This window comes from Corvus kubaryi, unplaced genomic scaffold (genome assembly GCF_017639235.1).
Source record: "Corvus kubaryi isolate FWS band 111438036 unplaced genomic scaffold, C.kubaryi_AGA036_p1.0 37387, whole genome shotgun sequence".
NCBI classification, from domain to species: domain Eukaryota; kingdom Metazoa; phylum Chordata; class Aves; order Passeriformes; family Corvidae; genus Corvus; species Corvus kubaryi.
Window position 1 is genome coordinate 9,445,140 of NW_024581129.1, and position 22,164 is coordinate 9,467,303.

At 42.5% G+C, this 22,164-nt stretch overlaps 1 protein-coding gene across 2 annotated transcripts; it reads left to right on the forward strand.

The window, feature by feature from the left end:
* The first annotated feature begins 8,568 nt into the window (after nucleotides 1-8,568).
* Nucleotides 8,569-16,234, forward strand: LITAF (lipopolysaccharide induced TNF factor). Of its 2 annotated transcripts, none has more exons than XM_042037206.1 (4): nucleotides 8,569-8,885; nucleotides 14,955-15,140; nucleotides 15,537-15,693; nucleotides 15,995-16,234. In XM_042037206.1, exons 2-4 carry the CDS (start codon nucleotides 14,960-14,962, stop codon nucleotides 16,101-16,103), a joined length of 447 nt encoding a protein of 148 aa, XP_041893140.1. In that variant the 5' UTR covers nucleotides 8,569-8,885; nucleotides 14,955-14,959; the 3' UTR covers nucleotides 16,104-16,234. The 2 variants fall into 2 exon arrangements, with proteins under 2 accessions (XP_041893140.1, XP_041893139.1); XM_042037205.1 differs by lacking the exon at nucleotides 8,569-8,885 and adding an exon at nucleotides 10,763-10,980.
* Nucleotides 16,235-22,164: the final 5,930 nt, after the last annotated feature.

Consider the following 22,164-nt stretch of genomic DNA (forward strand, 5'->3'; position numbering starts at 1 on the left):
CCTCATCTTGCCACTGTGGATGTGGCTTTCCCATGTACTTTGCTGGAGGTCGCCTTTGTGAGCTCTGAGTAACAGCAATTAATCTCATTTTGTCAGTGGCAGCTCTGTGCAGTGGAGTTGGAATTACTTTTGTAATTATTTACAGAGCAATTCAGTAAAGGAAGTAGGAAACGAAACTTGGGTACTCAGACTACCAATATTAATTCTACTGATCAGCTGTCCCCTCACCCAGCTTTCTTATTCTCAAGTACTTAGCGGGGTTCAGGTGTTTTCCCCAAGCCTGGAAGCAGACCTGATGCATACCTAAGAGCACTTTCTAGCTGGAATAAAGCACAAAAGTGCAAAGTAGGAGTTGGAATAGTGATAGTTGTATGCAGTTATATTTCTTCACTTTCACAAAGAGTCTGCTTTACCTTGTATAAAATGAAATTTAGCCCCAAGTTTCCACAGTGTCTTTAGTTTAAATGTTAAAAAGAAAAGGCCTCTAGTGCGTATCTGTTTCTCTTACAGCACTTCTGAGCACTTTCACAAGTTCTGTAGAGCTGTTAACCTTAAAATAAATTTCTTCCAAGTGTCCTTTCTACTTCACACTCACTACCAGCCAGTTCACAGCTCAGAGCACTGCCTGTTCACTGGTGCATTGTAACTTCTGAGTGTCTCTGAGCTGAGAGATGCCCTTCTTGGCACTACTTGAAACCTTCTCCTTTCACTCTCAACAGTCCAATCACTTAGCTGATTTTTGCTCAAAACTTCAGCTGTGGCAGGTACTAACACAGAACAACCCTTGCCGTGCAGCACGTGGGCGATTCTCTGCTCTTTTCTGTGAAATGGTCAAGAGCAAACAGAAATATGATGTCAGCATCAGAAAGGGACCTTGTTTTGTGGGAGCACTGGTGTACTTATTGCACCTGTTGTATTTGCTGCACTTATAATTCCAGGGATTTTAGTCACTTCATGTACACATTGCTGAAAATCCCTCCTCAGTGACATCTCAAACCCTTGTTGGCCTCTGAGACTTCAGTTGCCCATTGTAGCAGGAATTTTTCACTCCCTTGAAAGTTTGCCTATAGGACAGAAACCAAACACATTTCAGTTTTCTGAAGAGCCACCAAGGGACAGCTTCCTTCACGCTTCTTGAAAGCAGCCGGGTGGGAAAACCTGCCCGGTTGTCTTGGTTTAGGCTAATTCCAGTTGGCAGTGACAACAAGCTCAGTCTGAATGGGGGGGAAAATGAACACTGAGGGGTTTTATTTTTAATCTGAACAGACCTGTGAGGGCTCTGAGAATCTGATGTCTTTCAGTTATCAAGTATGTAGGGATAAATTCTTCTAGACTGTTACTAATTTTATCTTCCTATGAAGCACTGTTGCCTTCACTCTGAGTTTTTCAGGTTTGGTCAGTTCTTTAAACCCTCAGCCCTTTCCACTCTTGCCTGCTTCTCCTAGGCAACAGGCTGGTAAAAACCAGATGTTCAGTAAGGTTATAATATTTCTCCCTGCAATACCTTTGCCTCTTGTGTATGACTTAACTTGGTTCCAGCCACCTGAAATCTGAAAGAGAAAAAATAGTTCCCCTGGATGACAGACATTTTCTGTTTTCCATGTGAACTGAAGTCTGCTTATCTCTGACGCAAGCAGATTTTTGGATTATATAAGCAAACCAAGAAAATAATTACAGACAGGTTTTCTTCTGTGCTTGCCTAGAAGGATAAGGAAATTAAGAAGGATAATTACCATGAAGGTTTTTTGTCCCACAGATGTTACAAAGCACATTTCTGTGTCAGTCCCTTCTGGCTACGGTGTGTGCCATCTTGTGGACAAATCACACTATGTCTGAATCCTTGAGACAAATATTTAAAGACCATAATATTTTGTGTATAAAATTGCTTAGTTATTTGTAGCTCAATGCACACAATCTTTCTTCTTGGGGACTTATTTTTAAATTGAAGTTACTTCAGTTTGCTTGGTTCCCTTACTTTTGAGGATGCTTGATTTCCTTTGTTCCATTTGTCAACAGCTGTAAAACTATCAAATGTAAAATTCTCTGCAGTTTTCTATTTAATTAAGTTTAAATCAATGACCTTAATTAAGTTTAAATCAAAATGTTCATCTGTGTACAAATCAGACGTAATTCTGAGAAATCTGCCAAAGCAGCATAATTGCTACATGCCAACAATAGGGAGAAAATAATTTTAGAAATTCCTTTGCTTCAAAACTTAAAGCAAAAATACTCTTCTTATTACAGACACAACAGACTTGTACAAATATTTTTATTTGAAGTTAAGATGTATATATTCTTTATATTCTTTATTGACCTATAATAGCTTGATTCTTTCTTGGTAGAATGCAAGTGACCACTCTTATGTCATTCTTTAGTGAGTGAAAAATCCTTTCCAAATGCAATAAGGCTTCATTTTATGATGAAGGCTTTAATCCCCCAATATTTGTCAAAATATTATACTTGCTGAATGAGAATTTCCCTTTTGTAAAAGTCCTTTGGAGACAGCCCACTGCCTGTTTTTCTAAAGTTTATGGTAAATGTTCCCAAAACCAAGTATATAAAACTTAAAACAAATGGTTACAAAGGTGACATTTTTGCTCTTACATTGAAAGTACAGTTCTAACATGAAACAGCTTCAGCTGTTGGTCTGACTTAAATTCTAATTTGGACTCAATTTTTTGTTTAAAATAAAGAAGACTCTAATTTAAATTTGATTTAATTAATAAAATTTAGTGGACAAATAAAGTATTGTCACTCCCACCTGATTAAAGAAACATTAAGGTTCATTGTGCTGGTAGCTGCGTCTGCCCTACAGGTGGGCAGAGCCACTCCTGGCTTTAGGGCAGGTGTTCTTAATTGCTCATACAGACATACTGGAAAGGTGGCCAATTACCAAGCTCTCCCACCATCCAGGTGTAGCAGAATTGGTGCCACAGAGGTGGCAGCTTCTTAAATAGATTTGTGAGGCAACTCTGGAGTGCTGAAAGCTATCAAGGAAGTGGTAAAGCAGCTGGGTCAGATATACAAATGAGGGTAACATAAGCTGCTCAGAGAACTGATGACTTACTAAAAAACCATCTGGGGCTAAACCCAAGTGTTGCAGGTATTTGAAGATACTAAAATAGCTGGCTCTAATGACAATTGATGAGGTCGTGCATAATGTGATAGTCATAAGCACATAATCAATGCATTTGCTGACCATTACTGGACAGTTATTTATGAGCTGGACTAACTGAGTCATAAATTTGCAGAGAAACAGTTTATTTTTAGTTACGGTAGATTCTGTTGTGATTGTGTCACAGAACACATGATTTTGCTACAGGGCAAATTCAGGAGGAGCTGTGCATGCAATCAAGACTTGCAGAATCTATGCAACCAGCAGATCAGTCAGTTCTCACAAGCCCACGTGAGGCTTTCTAGTTCACTTTATTACTAGTCTTTGTAAGCATATTCATAATTGTTTACTGATTGCTTTGCTTATCACAAAGGCTCAGTCTGAAAAGACAAAGGTTTCATTTCAAACAAGGAGTCTCCTAAACATTTGGCATCCAGTGTAACAAGCCACTCAAGGCTGCACGCAAATTTGGAGAAATGTTTTCTTGGTGTGTAGCAATGGCAGATGAGATTGCATTTCACCATGATTAGTCATCAGTTTGGTAAATGGCTGTTAATGCTCACATTGCTGCTGCTGTTTTAGCTCTGTAGCCATGACACTTTTGCCCAGATGATAAGCTTCCTGGCTTGCTGCTTCCTACAGACAACCAGTATCAAGTGACAAGATATGACATATAATGTCTGAGTTTCTGAAAGAGGAACTGACCCCTTCTGAGCTGAGACTTGAGAGATTCACTGAAGTGTCTTCAATTAAGGCAGTCCTGCCAGAGGTAGGGAACTGGAATGCTAAACATTATGTCTATTCTTAAATCATGCAACCTAAGTAAAAAAACCTAGAGATTATAAACCAATACAGAATTCAATATCAATAGCTCATAAAGTGAGAGGAACATAAGAAAATAAATGCTTATTGGAATCTAGCTTTGCACATAATGTGTGAATGATGCTAGAAACAGTCTTTAAGAGAAGTGGTTATTTGAGGCCTGAAGGAAAGCCTTATAAGATAACTATGAATTTTTAGTAATATGGTCTTAATCTTTACACATATTTCTGTATTTCTTCCCTATATCCCAACTAGATTACAATAATTCTGGTGTCCAGATGACAGCTGTGTGAATATTCTATCAGAATTATGCACAACAGAATACTGTATCATTCCTTACTCACTTTAGATCCACAGAGTTGAATCAAAGCACTTTATTACAACATGTCTGGCTGCTGCCTTAAGCAAAATAGCAGGGAGCTTCACTGCAAGATTCAGATCAGTGATTTCAGTGGTCAGGTACAACAAGAGCTGGCAAGGCTGATTTATGCCAAGACTATACCACAGCTTGGCCAAACGCAGGTCAGGCATTATTCTGGAGGAAGGGTAGGAAGAAGGGGTTTTTGCACCACTTCATTCAGCAATGACATCAAAGCAGTGGAAATCTTACTTCAGTTCTGTCTACAGGAAAAATAACCAGGCAGCTTTATTTTTAAAATCACATCCTTCCTGTACCCTGTCAAGGGAATAGGAAGATGAATATGAAGAGTAAATGGTTGGAGAATCATAATTTTTCCTATATGTTTTGTTATGGCATTAATAGATAATCCATCAAATAATGGATGACTTAATCAGGACAGATCTGCTGTTTTTAAATGTGAAGCTTTTCTATCATAACTATTTCTTTTTGATTGTTCATTCTAGGAGACCCATTACTGGCAGTGAATGGTTATTCTCCATGTAATTCTTTATGTGAAGTGCCAAGTGTTCTGAGAAGAAGAAATCTATCATTAGCTCTTTTGACACCACACTTCTGTCTCACTCTGTAGGGGAGATAATATGATTTACATACTTAAATACTTTGCTGTAGTGTGACACAGTGTTGCAGTCTGGCAGCTGTTGTTATGATGATCAAATAACACTACGGGAGTTGGTAATTAAGAAGGAAGCAATACTAGAAGGACTGCAAAGTACTAATATTTAGGTTTGGATTAATTTCACAATTCTGTCAATCAGTTGCATTCCTGGGGGATCATCTGCAGTTTTAGACTTGATATGCTGCTTCTGTTTCATGTGATAAACTCATTAATATTCTAATCTTTCACAAGCATATTACCCCACATACTACCAACCTTTGCAGATGAAATAAATAGGTCAGGAAAGCTCAGCTTCAAGCCGGGCTCACCAGAGAGCACTGGGCAGATGTGTCTGAGTGGCTGTTGTGAAGGGGTGGGGTGAAGAAACTGGAAGGAAATGGGGGCTGAGAAAGAAGATGGTTTAACGTAAGATAACGTGTGTCTGCAAGCTGACTTGAAGTCATCATTTTTCTGTCATGAGGGGGTTTTTGGGGTTTTTTTCCTCTTCCACTTCTGTATTGGTATGGAGCAATAGATTTGTTTTGATATATAAACGTAAGCAATGATGCAGTCAGACACTGGGTATTTATCTTCACTAAGTAGTTTCTGAAAGGTAGGGTGTGTTTGTTGTCTATCTACTCTCTCTCTTTTTTTTTTTCCTTTTTCCTCTTCCCCCTCTATCACAAAATTTACTTGAGGATAGTCTAAGTTGAAGTTATTAACTCCCAAAGGAATGCTGCAAAGCCTCTATCACAGCTTTTCTATTTTTTAAGCCAAGTGTTTGGAAACCAGCATTCAAGGTAACCCACCTCCTGGCAGCTTTGACTTCAGGCTCTGCTCTTGTTCACACAAGGAAACTGCACCACACTTTCCCATGAATTTGGCATCTCTAATGTCAGGCTGTTTGATAACTGCTCATGTTGGTAGAGTTGGTTCTATTGAACAGAGCTCACCCAAGCAGAAACAATACAGCAGTGTTACCTAGGCCTGCCTCTGCAAGCTGTTAATGATTGTGTTGTTAGCTCTGAAGTATTTTGTGATCAGGAGTTTTGCAGTAATAATACATAAGAGGAAGTATATTATGGTTGTACTTAGTTTTAATTATTGCAGAAGGTTTTATGTGCATTCATTCAGAAGCAGCCTAGAGAATAAAACTGTATTGTTGGAAAGTGCTGAAGTTACCAGAGGGTTGGTCTGGAAGCTGATGAAACCCTTAAACTCTGAGCTCAACAAAACCCTGAGGCTCAAGTGGTCCCTTTAGCTATTGCTCTTCTGCCCTACAGGGTTGGAGATGACCATGTGGAAGTTGAAATTAATTTATCCTGTATCACCAGTATCACCAATGCTTTGAGGACACCTCAGCAATGTGAACATGCATTTTTATACTTGAGTGTGGGATCTTGTTGTCATCTTTGAGGTTTCTTGTGTGAACCTCGCTTGTGTCATTGTACTAACTGTTGAAATTGTGTTGAAGTTCTTGTTCTGTTTGCTTAGCAACTTGAATCAGCCATTGCAGCAGTGAAGAAAAAAGCAAACATTCTTTCAGATTATTTGGCTTAATGTATCTACCTTGCTTTCTCTTTAAACTATCTATCTATACCTGTACATTGGTTATTGGTCTGAAACTGCATTCTGGCATGACCCATTATATCTATATCCATATCTAGTATTGCTGAAATGATTGAAAGTCATAGAAATTCTTACCTAGCTTCAACAAATCAGTATATGCAAAATGACATACACATATAAAAAAAATATCTATTTGTATGCATGCAAGTCCTGTGATTTTCAGGCAGGAGAAAATTAAGGTGAGATTAAAGTTTACTTATTTTACACATTGAGAACATGTTACAGTATGTAAAATGTGGCTAACAGGCTTTTAAATGTGCATCAACTTTTGAACTTCATTTAGCTTCTTTGACAGAAGCCTACTGCTGTAAAAGCAGAAGCTAATAAATCTAACATGCAATTATTTTTGGGGCTAAACTGACATCTGCTGGTGTTCTGTAATACTGTGTGTACAATCAGGGTGATGACAAAACATCCACTATTTTCTGTGTACATTTCCATGCTGCTGTTAGCAGCCCTGGTGATGACCCAGTAGAGTAGAGCAGAGAGAAGCCAAACAGTGAATAGAGCAGCTGGGGCTGCTGAGCACACCGTGCCACGGGATGGAAATGGAGCGGAGCTCTCCCGGTTGCATCCTGCTGCATTCTTACACCAAGCTTCTGAAACTGCCATGGGGCCCTTTTTTCTTATGACTTTTTAAAAACAAGTTATAGTTTCAGGTACGCAGCTCTTGGGGGGATGGGAGAGATAAAAAGCTGTATCCGTTTCTAGCCACGTTTCCTCATGCATGCCTCGAGCTGGCGCTGGTTGTGTCCCCACCCAGTCACCTGGTCTGCTGCAGGAAGAGAAGCTCTGTGGGTGCCAACGCGCAGGCGGCAGCTTCGGGGCAGCTCTGTGGGTTTGCTGGGGCAACACCCTGCCTAACTCAGGTAGGCTATCGGGCTGCAGCTCTGTTCCATTAGAGTATGAAATTTGGCACAAAATAACCCACTTGTGTTGGAGATCAGAGGGGCTGAATGTGGCTGGCCTTAATTTCTGGTTATTATCAATTTGGCACTGTAGTCTGGTTGTGTTTAATAAGAATGCCCTTAATCACAGATTCACAAATAATGCTACTTACTGAAGCAACAGGAATACAGATTTGGAATTGCTGTTGATAAATGCAGTTACTGCATTAGCACCAGCCAGTGGTTTCAAGCTGAATTAAAAAATCAGTTTTTCATTACACATAACTTCACAGTTAATTAACTGTAGTTTCACTGAGGTGAAAATTTTACTAAAGAGGCATCTCTGTTTTGGGGAGGAGAGAGGAGCAGAACAGTCCACTTGTCCTTGAAATGGGGTCATATTCTCATCCTCTACATGGAGGATTGAAAATATCAATTTTATACTTTCAGATAAATGGAGGTGGGACTGTAGTCAAATATAATTGGTTACCTGTCACTTCCATCTTAGACAGTGGGGGGGAAGACACTTTCTCAGTTGCATATTGGTGTATGTTTCATATGTAAACGAGGGATAATGAGGGTTTTGGTTACCTTTGGTCAGGCTGAGTCAGGATTTATGGTTGAATCAAAGGCAGAACAGAACCATGATACTTCAGGCTCGCTTCCTCCTCCACTTGGCTGAGGCAGCAGTACAGGCCATCTGACCTTTGCTTGATCATCTTAAGCCCATCAATATTTTACAACTGCACATCATCATCACAGAATCATAGAACAGTGTGGGTTGGAAGGGACCTTTAAATATAATTTAGTCCAAGGCCCCTGCAATGAGCAGAGACACCTTTCAGTAGACCAGGTTTCTCAGAGCCCTGTCCAACCCGGCCTTGAATGTTTCCAGGGGGATCCACCACCTCTCTGGGCAAGCTGTGACAATGGTTTACCACCAACATTGTAAAAGCCTCCTTTTTTATATCTAGTCTAAATTGATCCCTCCTTCAGTTTAAAACCATCATACCTTCTCCTGTTGCAACAGGCCTTGCTAAAGTTTGTCTCCATTTTTCTTATAGGCCCCCTTCAAGTACTGAAAGGAGCAGTATGGTCACCCTGGAGCCTTCTCTTCTCCAGCCTGAACAACCCCAACTCTCCCAGCCTGTCTCCATAGCAGAGGTGCTGCAGCCCTTGGCACATCTTCATGGCCACCTCTGGACTTGCTTCAGCAGCTCCACGCCCTTGTTATGTTGGGGGCCACAGACCTGGATGCAGCCCTGCAGGTGGAGTTTCATGAGAGTGGAGCAGAGAGAGAGAATCCACTTTCTTGGCCTGCTGGCCACACATCTCCTCACAGGACCAGATTTCTACTTCTAATAAGGCCTGCTGTGCGTGGACAAGAGGGCTGAGGCCCTGTCTCCATACCAAAGTGTAAGCACGCTCTCTACTTTACTGAGACACTGGGCTGTGAGCCCTACACTTTACCCCAGACACCATGCAGTGCTTAAGCCTCACTCAAGTTAGGTGTAAGATAAGCAAGCACCTCAACTCATGTCCTTGCTCAACCAGCCTCATCAATTCTCCACACCAAACTTGCCAATTTTCCACAAGCTTGTCACTGAAAATCAGGAATAAAACTCCTTAACAGCAATGTAGTATTAAGAAGCAGGGCATTACTTTTAAGGACAGGATAACTCTGCCTAAAGCGCATGCTTGGCTCAAGGTGGTACAAGTATTTGTTAGCAAGGATATATGTATTCCTCAGAAAAGTGTTAGTTTGTTACTTAAGGTGGCCACAGAGCCCTTCGCCAATTTGTTCCACTGACCACTACATAACATTCCATTAATTGTGACTTCTGTGGAATTTTCCACAAGCTCACAGGTGCTGTGGTGACCGGCTGAAGCTGATGCTTCTTTCACCCAGTGCCATCCAGCAAAAGGACTGGAAAGGCAGGAACTAGCAAATGGTGAGCTAGGTGGGAAGAAGGATGGATAGTGAGAGGAAATACACTCATGTACCAGTAAATGGATCCAAACCGCCTATTTGGACATTTGGTGGAAACAGTAGTAGGGCAAAAAGGAGGAATGTTACTGGGGTCCCCAAGGAGGAGCACGAGCCAGCCTAGACTAGATGCAAAACACTACACATGAGAGAGATGGCAGTTAGAGTAAGAAGGCTTTCAGTTGAAGGTCATGCCTTATTTCACCCTGGGAGATGTGTTCAGTCATGGCTTCTCTCTCCTGTGGCTCCTAAGCTGCTCATAGCCATCTGGGGAAGGAGATTTAGTTAGTAAGAGAACAATTACTCCAATTTTAGTTAATCCAGGGCACCAAAGACCAAATTACTCATGTTCTGCTCCTTAGAAAAATAATCTGTAATGTGATTTCTTGATAATGGTATAAATTTATTCACCTCTTAGTTCTAATCTCAGTGCTGATAGATCACACTCCTCTCTCTGTTCCCCCCAAATCGGGGGACTGGGACTATTCATGCCCTCAATAGTCTCAACATCTGATGACATCCCCAAGTACCCATACTTGCAGGTGATTTAGGTTACTGTGACTGCAGAGCTTCATGCTGGTTTATCATCACTTGGGGTAGGACCCCCTTTCATCCTATAAAACCTGACTCCTTGCTCCAGGATGGGTTTGAATTGAGGCTTTTTGTGTGTTCCTTATGGCAAGGTTCAAGAAAAGATTTAAATACAAAAATTGGACTTTAACAGATTTTAGATGCTTTCAGCCAAAAGGCTTTATGAACTGTCCCTGCTGAGCCCCCAGGGGTTATCAAGTCCCTTCAGTCCAAGGTAGATTCACACAAACCAACGTGTGAAGCAGTCCCTCTTGAAGCCCTTTCAGGGATCTGGCCATAATTCACATTTTGTGTTATCTTGGAGCTGAATAGAGGAAGGAGTGATGTACGCTTGTGTTTTCTAAAGACTGAATCCAATTCAATTGCTTGTAAAGACACTACGTAAAATCACTGAATCTTGAACTTGAAAGTTTTGTTGATCATTTTATGTGTTCTTGTATGTTGTCTGAAATACCTGATCTGGTAACGTAAGGGGTATTGTAGAATTAGGAAAGTAATTTTCCTGTAGTGTTACAGAACACGGTGCTTGGCTGCGCTGCAGACGGGAAAGTTGAAGATTACTGGTTTAATCGCTGTGAGCTCTTGGCGAAAGCCGAGGAGTTCCCGATCACCGGGACTGCGAAATGCGTCAGGAGTGCCTGTACTTCCACAGGCTTTCCCCCTTCCTTTCCCTTCCCGTCCCGCCCAGACGCGCCTTTGCCGGGAGCCGGTGGGTCCGGGGGAGCGGCCGAGGCCGCTCCCAGGGCACGGCCCGTCCGAGGCCAGCGGAGCGCCCCCCCGAGCTGCGCCCGCGGCGCTTGCTCACGGTTCTAGGGGGAAGGGCAAGAGGAAACGCGGGTGGCGTGGGGACGGGACGGGACGGGACGGGACAGGACAAGCCGTGCTGACCGTGGTTGCGCCCGGGCAAACGGAGCGGAGCGGAGAGGAGAGTCGGTAAGGGCTGTGCCGCGCCGCCCGGAGCCTGGCGGTGCCGCGGGCAGAGCAGAGTGGGGCGGCGGGGGCAGGCTGTGTTCCTCCGCCGGGGCCGCTCCCGGCCCCGAGCGCTGCCCTCCCTGGGCCGCTCCCGATGCTCCGGCCCGACTGCGGGGCGGGGGAGCAGCCTCGGCTCGGGGGCCGATCCCTCTCCGCAGGAGCCCGCGGGGCACCGGGGGCAGGTCGGGGCTTGGCGGGCCAGCGGTGTCCCGAGTGGCGCGGTCCCAGTCCTGGTTCCGGGACGGTCCGGGAGAGACCGTGGGCGGCGGCTCCTGCCCTCGGCGATGCCGGCTGGGGGCCGAGCGAGGCCGGAGTTTCGCCTCCCCGAGCGTGGCAGGCGGAAGGTGGCCCTTTCCTTAGGGAATGCGCTCGGGAGCCGCGCGGCAGCAGCTCCTCTCGGACCGGCCCTGCGCTGCCCCGGGGAGTGGGTAACTCACAGGAGGCCACTCAGGAATGTTCCGAGACTATTGATTACTTGGTAAAAGTAACACAGTAACGTCTGAAATGTCTCCTGCCCGGCAGAACACACCGTGTGGTAATATTTCCACTTCGCCAGTATAGAATTCAGTGTGACCTCAATGCCATTGGTTCTTAATGAAATAATAATATGTCGAAGTCTTTTTTTTGTTGTGATTACTGGATTTTATTCTCTCACAAACGCCTGAGAAATTTAAACAACTTTGAGATAATATTCCTCACCAGGTTGGTAAACAAGAAAGTTGTTGTCCAGAGTTCAGATGAAGCTGGTGGTCCAAGAGGCTGCTGTGTTAGGGCTTGCTGTGCACTGAGTGCTCTGATAAACCTGTATATCCTGAGAGGTTGTTAAAAAAAATTAGTCTTCAACCTGTGTTTCATTCCAGATGTTGCTGATCAGTAGCTGTCTTAGACTCTGCTGTGAAGGTAGCCGTTCTAAACCACCTGTGTTGTTGGAGGGCGACTTGGGATTTCTAGTGAAGAGGACTGCGTAGGAATTGTTTAATTTGAGGGTTAAGTTGTGTCAAATTTTAGCAAGAGATTAAGGGAAGGGCAAAAACATTTGTTTGGCCAGACCAGGTTAGGATAGCTGTAATTGTAAGCAGTTCTTTACTGGATGGGTTTTTGGTTGCTTGGTTTTTTACATACCAAGCAGAGACTGGTATTTCCCTTGTCCCCAGCCTAATATTCAAGACCTGGAGTGTGAAACACATTCGCACTGGCTGTATGAAGTGATGGTTCAAATATCTCTTCAAAGTTGACATTTAAAGCAGGAGAGACATTAGAAAAATGAAATTGAAAAGCTGAAGTTGTGGTTACATCCACAATACTCAGATTTTGAAGAGGCTTTTTTGTAGTCTTGATCTCATCTTGATGTTTATTAGGAATTTTTGTTTTGATAGATAACTTAAAGGACTTCATACACAGTTTTAGTTTTACACCATTCACTGTAGTACTTTGTACATGTTATTTGTGCTACAGTTTTGAAACTTTAGAATATGAAAAGGGATGCCACAAAGTGTTGTGAAGACTTGAGACCTGTTTGCATTTGTCTACAGAAAAACGAAAAAAAAAAGTGAAAGTGCAGAAAAAGGGTAGTGATAATGTTTAAATTGAAATGGTTGTTCAAAACCACTTGGTGGTAAGAAATGAACAGGAACATAATTTAAAAATAAGTAAATATCAAGACTAGAAGCGTTCATGCTGGAAGTTATTATCATTTTGAAATCTATGAAAGGGTGTTGATTTCTTAGAACTTGCTCATAAGTGAAGCAGAGCTGAGCAGCAGAAGGAGCTGTGTTTAACCCCACCTGGCAACTGAACACTACAGAGCTGCTCACTCACTGCACCCCTGAAGAAACTGGAAGGGCATGAGAAAACTTATGGCTTGAGATAAGAACTGTTTCATAATTGAAATAAAACAATAATTAAATAGTTGTAATGAAAAGGAAAGTAACAGAGGAGAATACAGTCCAGCAAGTGAAGCAAATGAGAATAATTGCTCACTACCAACCAACCGATGCCCAGCCAGTCCCTGAGCAGCATTTCCCTCCCAACAACCTTCTTACTGGTTTTATGGCTGAGGATGATGCTTTATGGTCTGGAATACCCCTTTGGTCAGCTGGGGTCAGCTGTTCTGGCAGTGCCCCCTCCTGGCTTCTTGTGCACCCCCAGCCAAGACCAGCACACTGACTGGGAGCAGTAGATTGTGATTCAGCTTTGTAGTTTAGTCACAGGGAGAAAACTTCTCTTTTCTAAAGAAAACAGGACATCAGTGGTTTTTTAAAGTATAGCTGTGAAATACTTGATACTACAAAAACTTACTGAGTTTCAACATCTTCGACTGCTGTCTTGTTCCCTCTTCATTCTGCCAAAGCTGCAGTGTGAGTATGAGAATGGTGGGAAGGAGCAATGTCTGTTCCAGGGTTACCACAGTTACTGCTCCTGCACCTGTAGCCATGTCTGTTCTTCTGTACCAGCTCCTGTATTTGTCCTGGCCATGGGGCTACTGTAAAACCCACACTTGATTGAGTACACAGTTCCCTTTGTAACACACCTTTCTGCATTTCTGCTAAATCAGCTGGGAAGATTCCTGAATGTATAAACACTGGTGTTTGCTGGTTTATCTCCCATGCCTCCAGTGCAGCAGATTAGTCCTGTGTAACCTGGAAGAGTTAACAGACTTGTGACAAGTTCTTCATGGAAGTGTTTATAGACTTCACTGAAATCTTGATGAAAGCTGTGTTGCGTGAGGAAGATAATCAGCGGTATTCCAAGGACTTTTCCATGCTCTGGGAGAGTGGAAAGGCTTGTGTCATTGTTGGGAAAGTTGTATGCTGGTCTCACCCGAGCTTTGTGTGAGTGGAGTGATGCCAGCCCTAAACAGATACTTATGTCTGAAATTCTTTTACTTTGTGCGTTGTCTTTTGTACCTGCAAATTGCATCGGTGCAATTTCTCCTCTTTTATTCATAGTAGTCCTATATAACTATCATAGCATCATAGAATTAATGTTCCAAGTACAGCTTGCCTTTTGCAGATAGTACTGTGTGAAAAGACTTGCATATGTATAGAGGGATTGTATGTGCAACAGCAGAATGGAGTGTGGCTCTTGGAGAGCTGTCTGATGGTTCTTAGGAGGAGGGGGAAAAGGGAGATGCTTGGTCAGCACTGATACCATGAGAGCTTGTTCCACAAAGAAAATGGTGGGTAGAGTCTGAAGCGGGTAGGTGGGGAGGAGGAAAGGAAGTCTGCATTGAAACCGCAGTCGTTTCTTTCCTCTTTGGGAAAAGGCAGTGGTCAGCATTCCTATCCTCTGCAACAAAATAACAATTGGTGGAGGAAAAGTTGTACTACAAACTCATTAAAATTTTTCTAAGAAGCAAAAATGGCAACCTTAGACATATTTGAGAGTTGTAAAAGTTTTGAATTGAGTTGGACATGCTTAATTGTTTGGGTTTCTTTTTCCTTCAATATAAATACTTATTTCAAATTACAGCAGAGGCAAATAGTATTTTTTAAATATTTGAGCTTCACCACAAACCAGGCTCATGTTGGTTAGCAACTACCATGTGGCCTATCATACTGTTCAGTTTTTCAGGTGAACAAGAGGGATTAGAAATAGTGTTCTTGGAGAATTAGGAGACTGCCAGATATTTTAGTATACTAATAAAGATGCCTCACCTCCCTGCTTTAGTATATTTAATTTATAAAGGAAGAATTGGTGTTGGGACAAAGTGTAAGAACTACCCTGTGAAAAGGAAGTGGGAAGCACACAACAACAGTGAAATCAAGATGAACATTTCATACTATCAGAAACAAATACTAGCAAATTAATTTTATGCTGGTAAAAGTCCATTTTAATCTAGTTATCTTCTTGCTGCTGAATTGAGCCTAATTATTTGTCACTTTCCTTTAATAAATAATGCCTTTTGTTAAGATTTTCTCTGTTTTATGTTTTAGATATAATGTCTGCTCCAAGTGGCAACTCTGTCCCATCTGCACCACCTTCTTATGAGGAAACCGTAGGAGTCAATGTGAACTATCCTCACCCCTATCCCATCCCTGGCCCTGGACAGAAGGAGCCAGATGGGAAGGGAATGAACCCTCCCCCATTCATGGGACAGCCTCCACCAGCAAATAACCCCAGTAAGCCTCCAAAACCCTTTTGTACCTCACCTTAAGGTGGTGTCAAGTGGCTGTGTAATAGGTGCTGTCAGAAGATGAAAAATCGTGGTTCACAGGTGTTCACCACCTGCCAAAAAATACTTTTGAAGAGAACAAGGTGAATCAATTCTTGTGAATCACTAAGTGTGTACTGATGTCAATAACATCATTTGGCTTTCTGCAGTTTTTAGTGCAGCTTTATTTTTAAGACAGTGTATTTCTGCATTAGGAAATACCATGGTGATTTCTCTCTGTTGTCGTGTATTTTGTTCCTCTGAGCCCTGAATATTTCAAAGTTATACCTGGTTCAGAGGAAGCTGATCACTACTCTTTTTTCCTTCTGTACTCATTGAGTAAACAGCCTATTTCTCTGCTCAGTTACTGTTCAGACGGTGTATGTGCAGCAGCCAGTGCTGTTTTATGACCGCCCGGTTCAGATGTCCTGCCCTTCCTGTAACCAGGTGATAGTGACACGTCTCTCGTACGACGCAGGAGCTTTGACCTGGCTGTCATGTGGTGGCCTCTGCCTGCTGGGGTAGGTCAACTCCAATTTGCACTCTTACCTTGACCTTTTACAGCTCTAACATGTAATGGAGCTCTCAGCTTTGCTTTCTCTGTCTGGGACCTGAGCCTTAGTGGTTCAATCAGCCTACATCTGATCCTACAGGACCTTAAAGCAGTTCTGGAACATACAGTAATGGACTCCATAGCCACGTGTGTTCATCCTAAAGCTTATGGCACCAGTTTTACTGATGGCTTTTGGATGAAATACATTTTACCTTCTTGTGTATATAAAAAGTGTAAAGCAGTGTTTTTCTCTTTTTTTGCCTTTGCAGGTGTATAGCAGGCTGCTGCTTAATTCCCTTTTGCATTGATGCCCTAAAGGATGTGGATCACACCTGTCCGAAATGCAATACTCTTCTTGGTTCTTACAAACGTTTATAGGCAGTGTTTAAACACTGATGGATGAAGTTAGTTAGCACCTCTACAAGCCCTCTCTGAAGCTTCATGGAGACTTCCTGTTTTTTCTGTGCATCCTATCACTGGAAACCAATAAAAAGTAATGTTTATTACTAGATGGTTTGAATATGCATTTGCTTGAGAGGAGTTTCACTTAGGTCTGTAAAAAGCATACCTAATCCATATGGGCCACTCAGTCCAGCACCAGTGGAGAGCAATGGAGTGTTTCCCTTTTTGCTTTATACATAACAGTTTGGTGATGTTCTTCAATTAATCTCGTCTCAATCATGTTGCACACTGTGCTTGCATTCAGACTGTGAGATCTCAGCACAGAATAAGAGGAGGATATGTATGGAGAACTATTTAGGCTCGTGCTTTGGCAGCAGCACTGTTTACAGACCAGCAGGGAGTTGCCTCAGAGACAGGTGCTCCTCTTCGAAAAAAGAAATGGTTTGTTGTCTTCTTTTTATGAGCACTAGAATTCACTTTAAAGCTTTCTTAGTTGGAAGAGAACCAAACCTAAAGGGTTCTTCCTTCTTGGAGGTAGCTTTTCCAAATGGACAACTCAGGTTATTGTGTAAAAATACTGATTGAATCTAGTATCTGAATTTTATTGACAGTTTCAAGTCTAGTCATATCTCTAATCTGAAGTGAGTATGTTCATACAGGAGATACTTGTTTAGTGTTTTTTGTTTTGCTGGGAGTTTTCTTACTGCTGATTGAAAGTCTGTGAAGTGTTCTCTTCACCCCAGTGGAAATGCCCAGAGAGCCTTGGTTAGAACATCGGAAAACTTTGTTGTACATTTACGTAAGTCATTTGATCAATCATAAACAAACCTCAACCTTATCTTAAAGCTTGAATTCCACCTGAAACACATAAATAAAATACCTGGTCTTTTAGTTGTTGATCTGCTTGTTAATTATTGTTTCTTTACTAAGAAGGTAAAATGTTTGTTAGGGAGTTTCTCTGATTTTTCTAAATTAAATGAAAGATGAGTTTTGCTTTTAGAAACTTAAGATGGATATGCTTATTTAGGATGATAATCACAAAAAATTAGGGAATGAGGCTCTGAAGGTTTAAGTAATTTCTCTGTCATAAGCAACTTGGTCAAACAACATCTTGATGCATATTACAGAATCAGAATCACAGAACCAGCTGGGTTGGAAAAGACCTTTGAGATCATCATGTCCAACCTGTGTCCCAGTGCCACCTTATCAACCAGACCATGGCGCTGAGTGCCACACCCAATCTTTTCTTAAATACCTCCAGGGGCGGTGACTCCACCGTCTCCCTGGGCAGCCCATTCCAATGTCTAATCACCCTTTCTGTAAAAATCTTCTTCCTAATATCCAACCTAAATTATACCTGTCCAGAAAAGGCAGACAGGTGTTGAAGCCAGGCTATATTGGTAACACTGTATTAATGTCTGTAAAAGTAAAAAGCTAAAATAAATACAAATAAAAAATACTGCATTTCCTGTTCTTGCCAAATGTGCCTTCTGTAAGTATTTGGTGTAAGTTAGTTTTTCAAGTCTTTCAACACTTCATGTTTGAAATCCAGTAATTTTGTAGATCACGTACAATCTCTAGGCCTGGTTTTGATTAGGTTTTGTAAACTGCTGCTGCTTGTGAGTCAGTCTGCAAGTGATTTAAGAGCTTCCTTGTGCGTTTGGAAAAGGTTTCTGGTCTCCTCATACCATAAGAATTTACATGAGCAGCTACTAACTAGCAAGAGAATGATGGAGATAAAAAGCTGGTAACTTTATAGCTTTCCACACTGATGACGTGGTACCAGCATATGCTTTTGTCTGCTGGTGCACCACCATAGCGCTCTCTTTGTTCTTCAAGGGCCTGGGTGATGCTGCAGTGTTTTCTGTTCTGGTGACACAAGCAAGTCCTGTGCCTTACTGGGAAGCAGAATTCCCCCACTGAGTGTCACAGAAAACGTGCTTCTTGTCAGTTTATTGTCAGAGCGAAACAGAAAGGAGCAATGAAGCTCGCAGCGTTTCCAAGCTTGGGATTTGCTTGCATGGTGGGGAGGATTTTTAATTCTTTTAGTACCCTGTCAGTCTGGTCTGGATAGTCCTGCCATATATTCATTTGCTGAGTCTTCCAGTTGTTATTCCTTTATCTCCCCTTTTCTCCCCAAAGTGATGGTTGGAAAATCTGAGGTGGTGGCACCAAAATGCAAAACACTGACCAAAAAAAAAAGTGTTTGTTTTGATTTATGTGCATAGTCCATTGATTCTCTTTAAGTTCCATGTATGGATTAAGATTAGGACACACAATGTTGGCAGGTCTTCCTTCGAATTCACCGTTCTGCAAAGCTTTCTGCTGCCTCTTCTATAGTTATATTTTCTTAAACGCAAAGCCTGTGCTTGTTCTCTTGTGTATGGAATGAGCTACAGACTGCCAAAGTAAACTGCTTTGTTAAACCTACCTTGGACAAACAAATGCAGGATATAACTTGATTTGTGTGAAAGCGCTTTGTGTTTGATTGTGTTGAAATTACTGTTTGTTTTTAAAACTGACTCTATTTAAAATAAAAAACTTTGTCTTTCCTATCTAGTGCTTGTAATTGGAAAATCATAGCATTTGGAATGTTTCCAAATACATGGATGGCTGAAATGTTAAGTGAAGAAAAGTAATTACAGGGAGAAATTTTTCAGAGTCTCACCTGGGCCAAGTCTGATAAATGGGATTGTCTGCCTGGCAGACCATCTGTCAAACAGAGAGCCACACTGAAAATGTGTTGTTTTCCTGCAACTCGGGTGCTATAAATATTTTTTTAGTTAAAACTGTTGGGTAAAACTTTCACTTGCAATGCAACTAAACAAACACATATAAATATAGCTCCATGTTCACATACCAGGAACCACTAGAGAAAATAGCTATCAAATACCGCTGTATTCAGTGGGAAAGGATCCCTATTAATCATATGAGAATACCCTACTTTCTTTTAATGTCTAAATTTTTGTTTGGTTGGTTTTTTTGAGGTGCAGAAAGAACAGGAAGGCAAGGTTAGTACCTCAAACAAGTTTGTTCTAATGCCCTGATATTTATTATTTTTATTAAGCACCTTAGGGTTATTTTGGTAGTAAGTGAGTGTTGTATGAATAGTTTTTCCTTGGTAGTAGATACAGAAGGAACAATGCTGACTTTATGGGCTCTAGGTATTTTCACCTAAGGAAGGAGCATAGGCCATCTGAAATCCTCCAGCCTCACATTACAAGTTCAGGTAAAACCTTCCCTACCTCCACCTTCATGAGCTTTCCAGGATGACTTTACCTTCCGTCACATTTTGACAGTGTTATTTTCATTAGGCTTCTGTTTTTAATAGACAGAACTTGCACAATTTCAAATTCTGGTGAGGCTTGAGCCAGAAGGAAATAAAATTTGTTTTGTCATGCAAAGAGAATCCAAAATAAAAGTTGTTAAAACAGGTAAAAGGCAGCTGATAGCCTTACAAGAGGGAGTTGTTGAGCAAGTTCAGAGTGGTTTTGAAAAGCTGCTATTTACTGCAGTGTTTGTGAAAGCACTTCTGTCAGTCTAACCACAAGGGGTTATTTGAAGAAATGATTCGTTTATTCAAACCTAGTTAATTATTATTCATAACTAAGCAGCAGGAGGTCAGTAATGGAGTATACAATAATGTCATCCTAGGAGTAAAAGCTAAGTATAAGTCCTGTGACAAAGGTGTGTTTTTGTAGTTCAGGTGATTGTATTTTATAGCAAATTAACTTTTGTGTTCCATTTGCTTCATAAGATCCTGCAATGTGATACAAGTTTATTATCTTTAGGATGACTTCTAATGTATTTTTGTGAGATGAATACCCTCAGGTATGATATGCTGGATGGGAATTCAGTACAGAAATAAATTTGCCATGAGCATCTTAGTACTTTTCAAACCAAGACACAAAAGGTGCATGTGAAACCTACTGACTTCAAAGGAAGTGCTCCTTATTACCACTTAAAATTGAATATTGTTATCTGTAAGAACTTGAAAATTTAATGTCTGAAGAGGAGGTGTTGTGGTCTGGAGGTGCTGAAAGTAGTTGTGCCCAAGTTGAGAATAAACCAAAAGAGAGTAGGCAGCTTTTTGAAAGTCCTTTTGTGGCTGGCTGTTTTGCTTCATGCTACAGCTCTTTCTTTGTAACAAAAAAAATACCCCCAAAAAGCAGCTTCAAGTGAGTTCCAGGGGGCCATTGCATTAACAGGGTGTATGACACTGCTCTAGGACTTAAAGCCATGGTGCACCTGAATGTGACAGCAAGGAGCTCACAAAAGCATTAGAGGGGGGAAAAAGACTATCCCAAAGCAATTTCCATTTCTTAATCCCCACAGCCTTTGAAGAACCTTCTCCTGGTGCTACTCTGAGTGCCCTGTGTCTTGGTAACTTGTGAAAAAGTTACCTCAGGCCCATGCCTCGTACAAAGCTTTTATTGTTCACAAAGTAGCACTGAAGATATTTTTTTTACTCTAGGATAACAGAATCATAGAATCACTACGGTTGGAAAAGACCTCTGAAGATCATTGCCCTCAGCCTGCTAGGTTCACCTTTCAACCATGTCCCTAAGCACCACGTCTAGGTGTTTTCTGAATGCTTCCAGGGATGGTGATCCCACCGTTTCCCCGGACAGCCTGTTCCAATGCCTGACCACTCTTTCGGGCAGTTGAGAGGGAAGGGCCCTCTGAGAGTCCTTTTCTCCAGGCCGAGGCCCCCCAGCTCCCTCAGCTGTTGCTCATCAGGCTTGATGAGGAGCTCCATTGCATGTCTGTGCTCACGCTGCTGCAGGTTAATGTCCTTCTCGTCGCGAGGCGCCCAAGACTAGACACCGGATTGGAGGTGCGACCCCATCACCCCGTTTCACCGCAGCCATCGCTGACCCTTTCTCTCTCCCCGGCCGTGCCGCAGGTTCCCCGGCTGCCCCTTGGCGCCCGGAGGCCGAGTTTGGGGCTGGTCCGTCGGGGAGCGACCGCCGCCACAGCCCTGAGGCGGACAGGTGGCCCTTCCATAGCTTAATTCCCGCTGGGAAGAAGGCCTGGAAAGCGTCGGTGTCTCGCAGCGCTCTCACGGCGTTTTCCTCAGAGATGCGGCGGGTTCGGGCCACTGTGCCCGGAATGCTGCCCCGGGCGGTGCCCGGTGCTGTGAGGAGCCTCTGACCGCGGGCTCCGGACGGTGCCCGGTGCTATGAGGGGCGCTCCGGGAGGTGCTCGGTGCTGTGAGGGGCCCCCCGGCCGCGGGCTGTGGGAAATGCTCGGTGCTGTGAGGGGCCCCCGGGCTCGATTCGGGCCCGCGACCGGGCAGAGCTCCGGATGCGGGATGGCTGCGAGCACAGGGAGGAGGAAGGGCGACGAGCACACAGGTGGGTGCGGAACCTTGGCCAAGGGCACTTCCGCCTGCCTTCGGCTGTTAGGGCGAGATGTCAGTGTCGCGATAATATTAATTTTATTATTTGTGGGGCCTATAAAAAGCAGACTTTGACAGTTTGTAAAAGCTCATGCTTTCTTGGCAATACTGGAGACCAGTTCTCAGGTATCCACGGACAGGCTTACCCTGTTGTGTGACAGATGGTCATTTTTATTAAATTCATTTTCCAAACTTGAGTACAGTATCCATTAAAATGGATGAATACTTTTCTGAGACTTACAGGCAGTGGGGGTCTCTTGTGTGTCATTAAACCAGTGTGTTTGCAACACATGTGCCAGGTTTTCTTCAGTATTTTAAGATTATCTAGGACAGCAATGTGCTGGAAATTTCTCTTCAGGAGGTTCTTTTTCTCCCTCTTTTGGAAGTGGTGTTTTGATTTTTTTAGAAAAAGATCATCTGATGTGAGGTAGGAAAAAATGCTTACAAGATGTTGAGTCTTGGGCTCCATCCTGCACTTGCCAACCACTACATGAGGGAAGTCACATGAGTCAAGTGCAGAGGACACTTTATGTCATATTTTCTCTTAAAGGTTTGGCTTCAGTGTGCATTTAAGACCTAAGTGCTATTCAGGCATTTAATTCCATATTTAGAAGTTTCAATAAAAACTGCCCCAAA

Bases quoted from the DNA above. Each gene is read 5' to 3' on its own strand.
- LITAF (XM_042037206.1), top strand. From the start codon at position 14,960: ATGTCTGCTCCAAGTGGCAACTCTGTCCCATCTGCACCACCTTCTTAT. The intron at 15,141-15,536 runs GTAAGCCTCCAA...TTCTCTGCTCAG, and splicing joins TCCACCAGCAAATAACCCCA to TTACTGTTCAGACGGTGTAT. The intron at 15,694-15,994 runs GTAGGTCAACTC...TTGCCTTTGCAG, and splicing joins GGTGGCCTCTGCCTGCTGGG to GTGTATAGCAGGCTGCTGCT.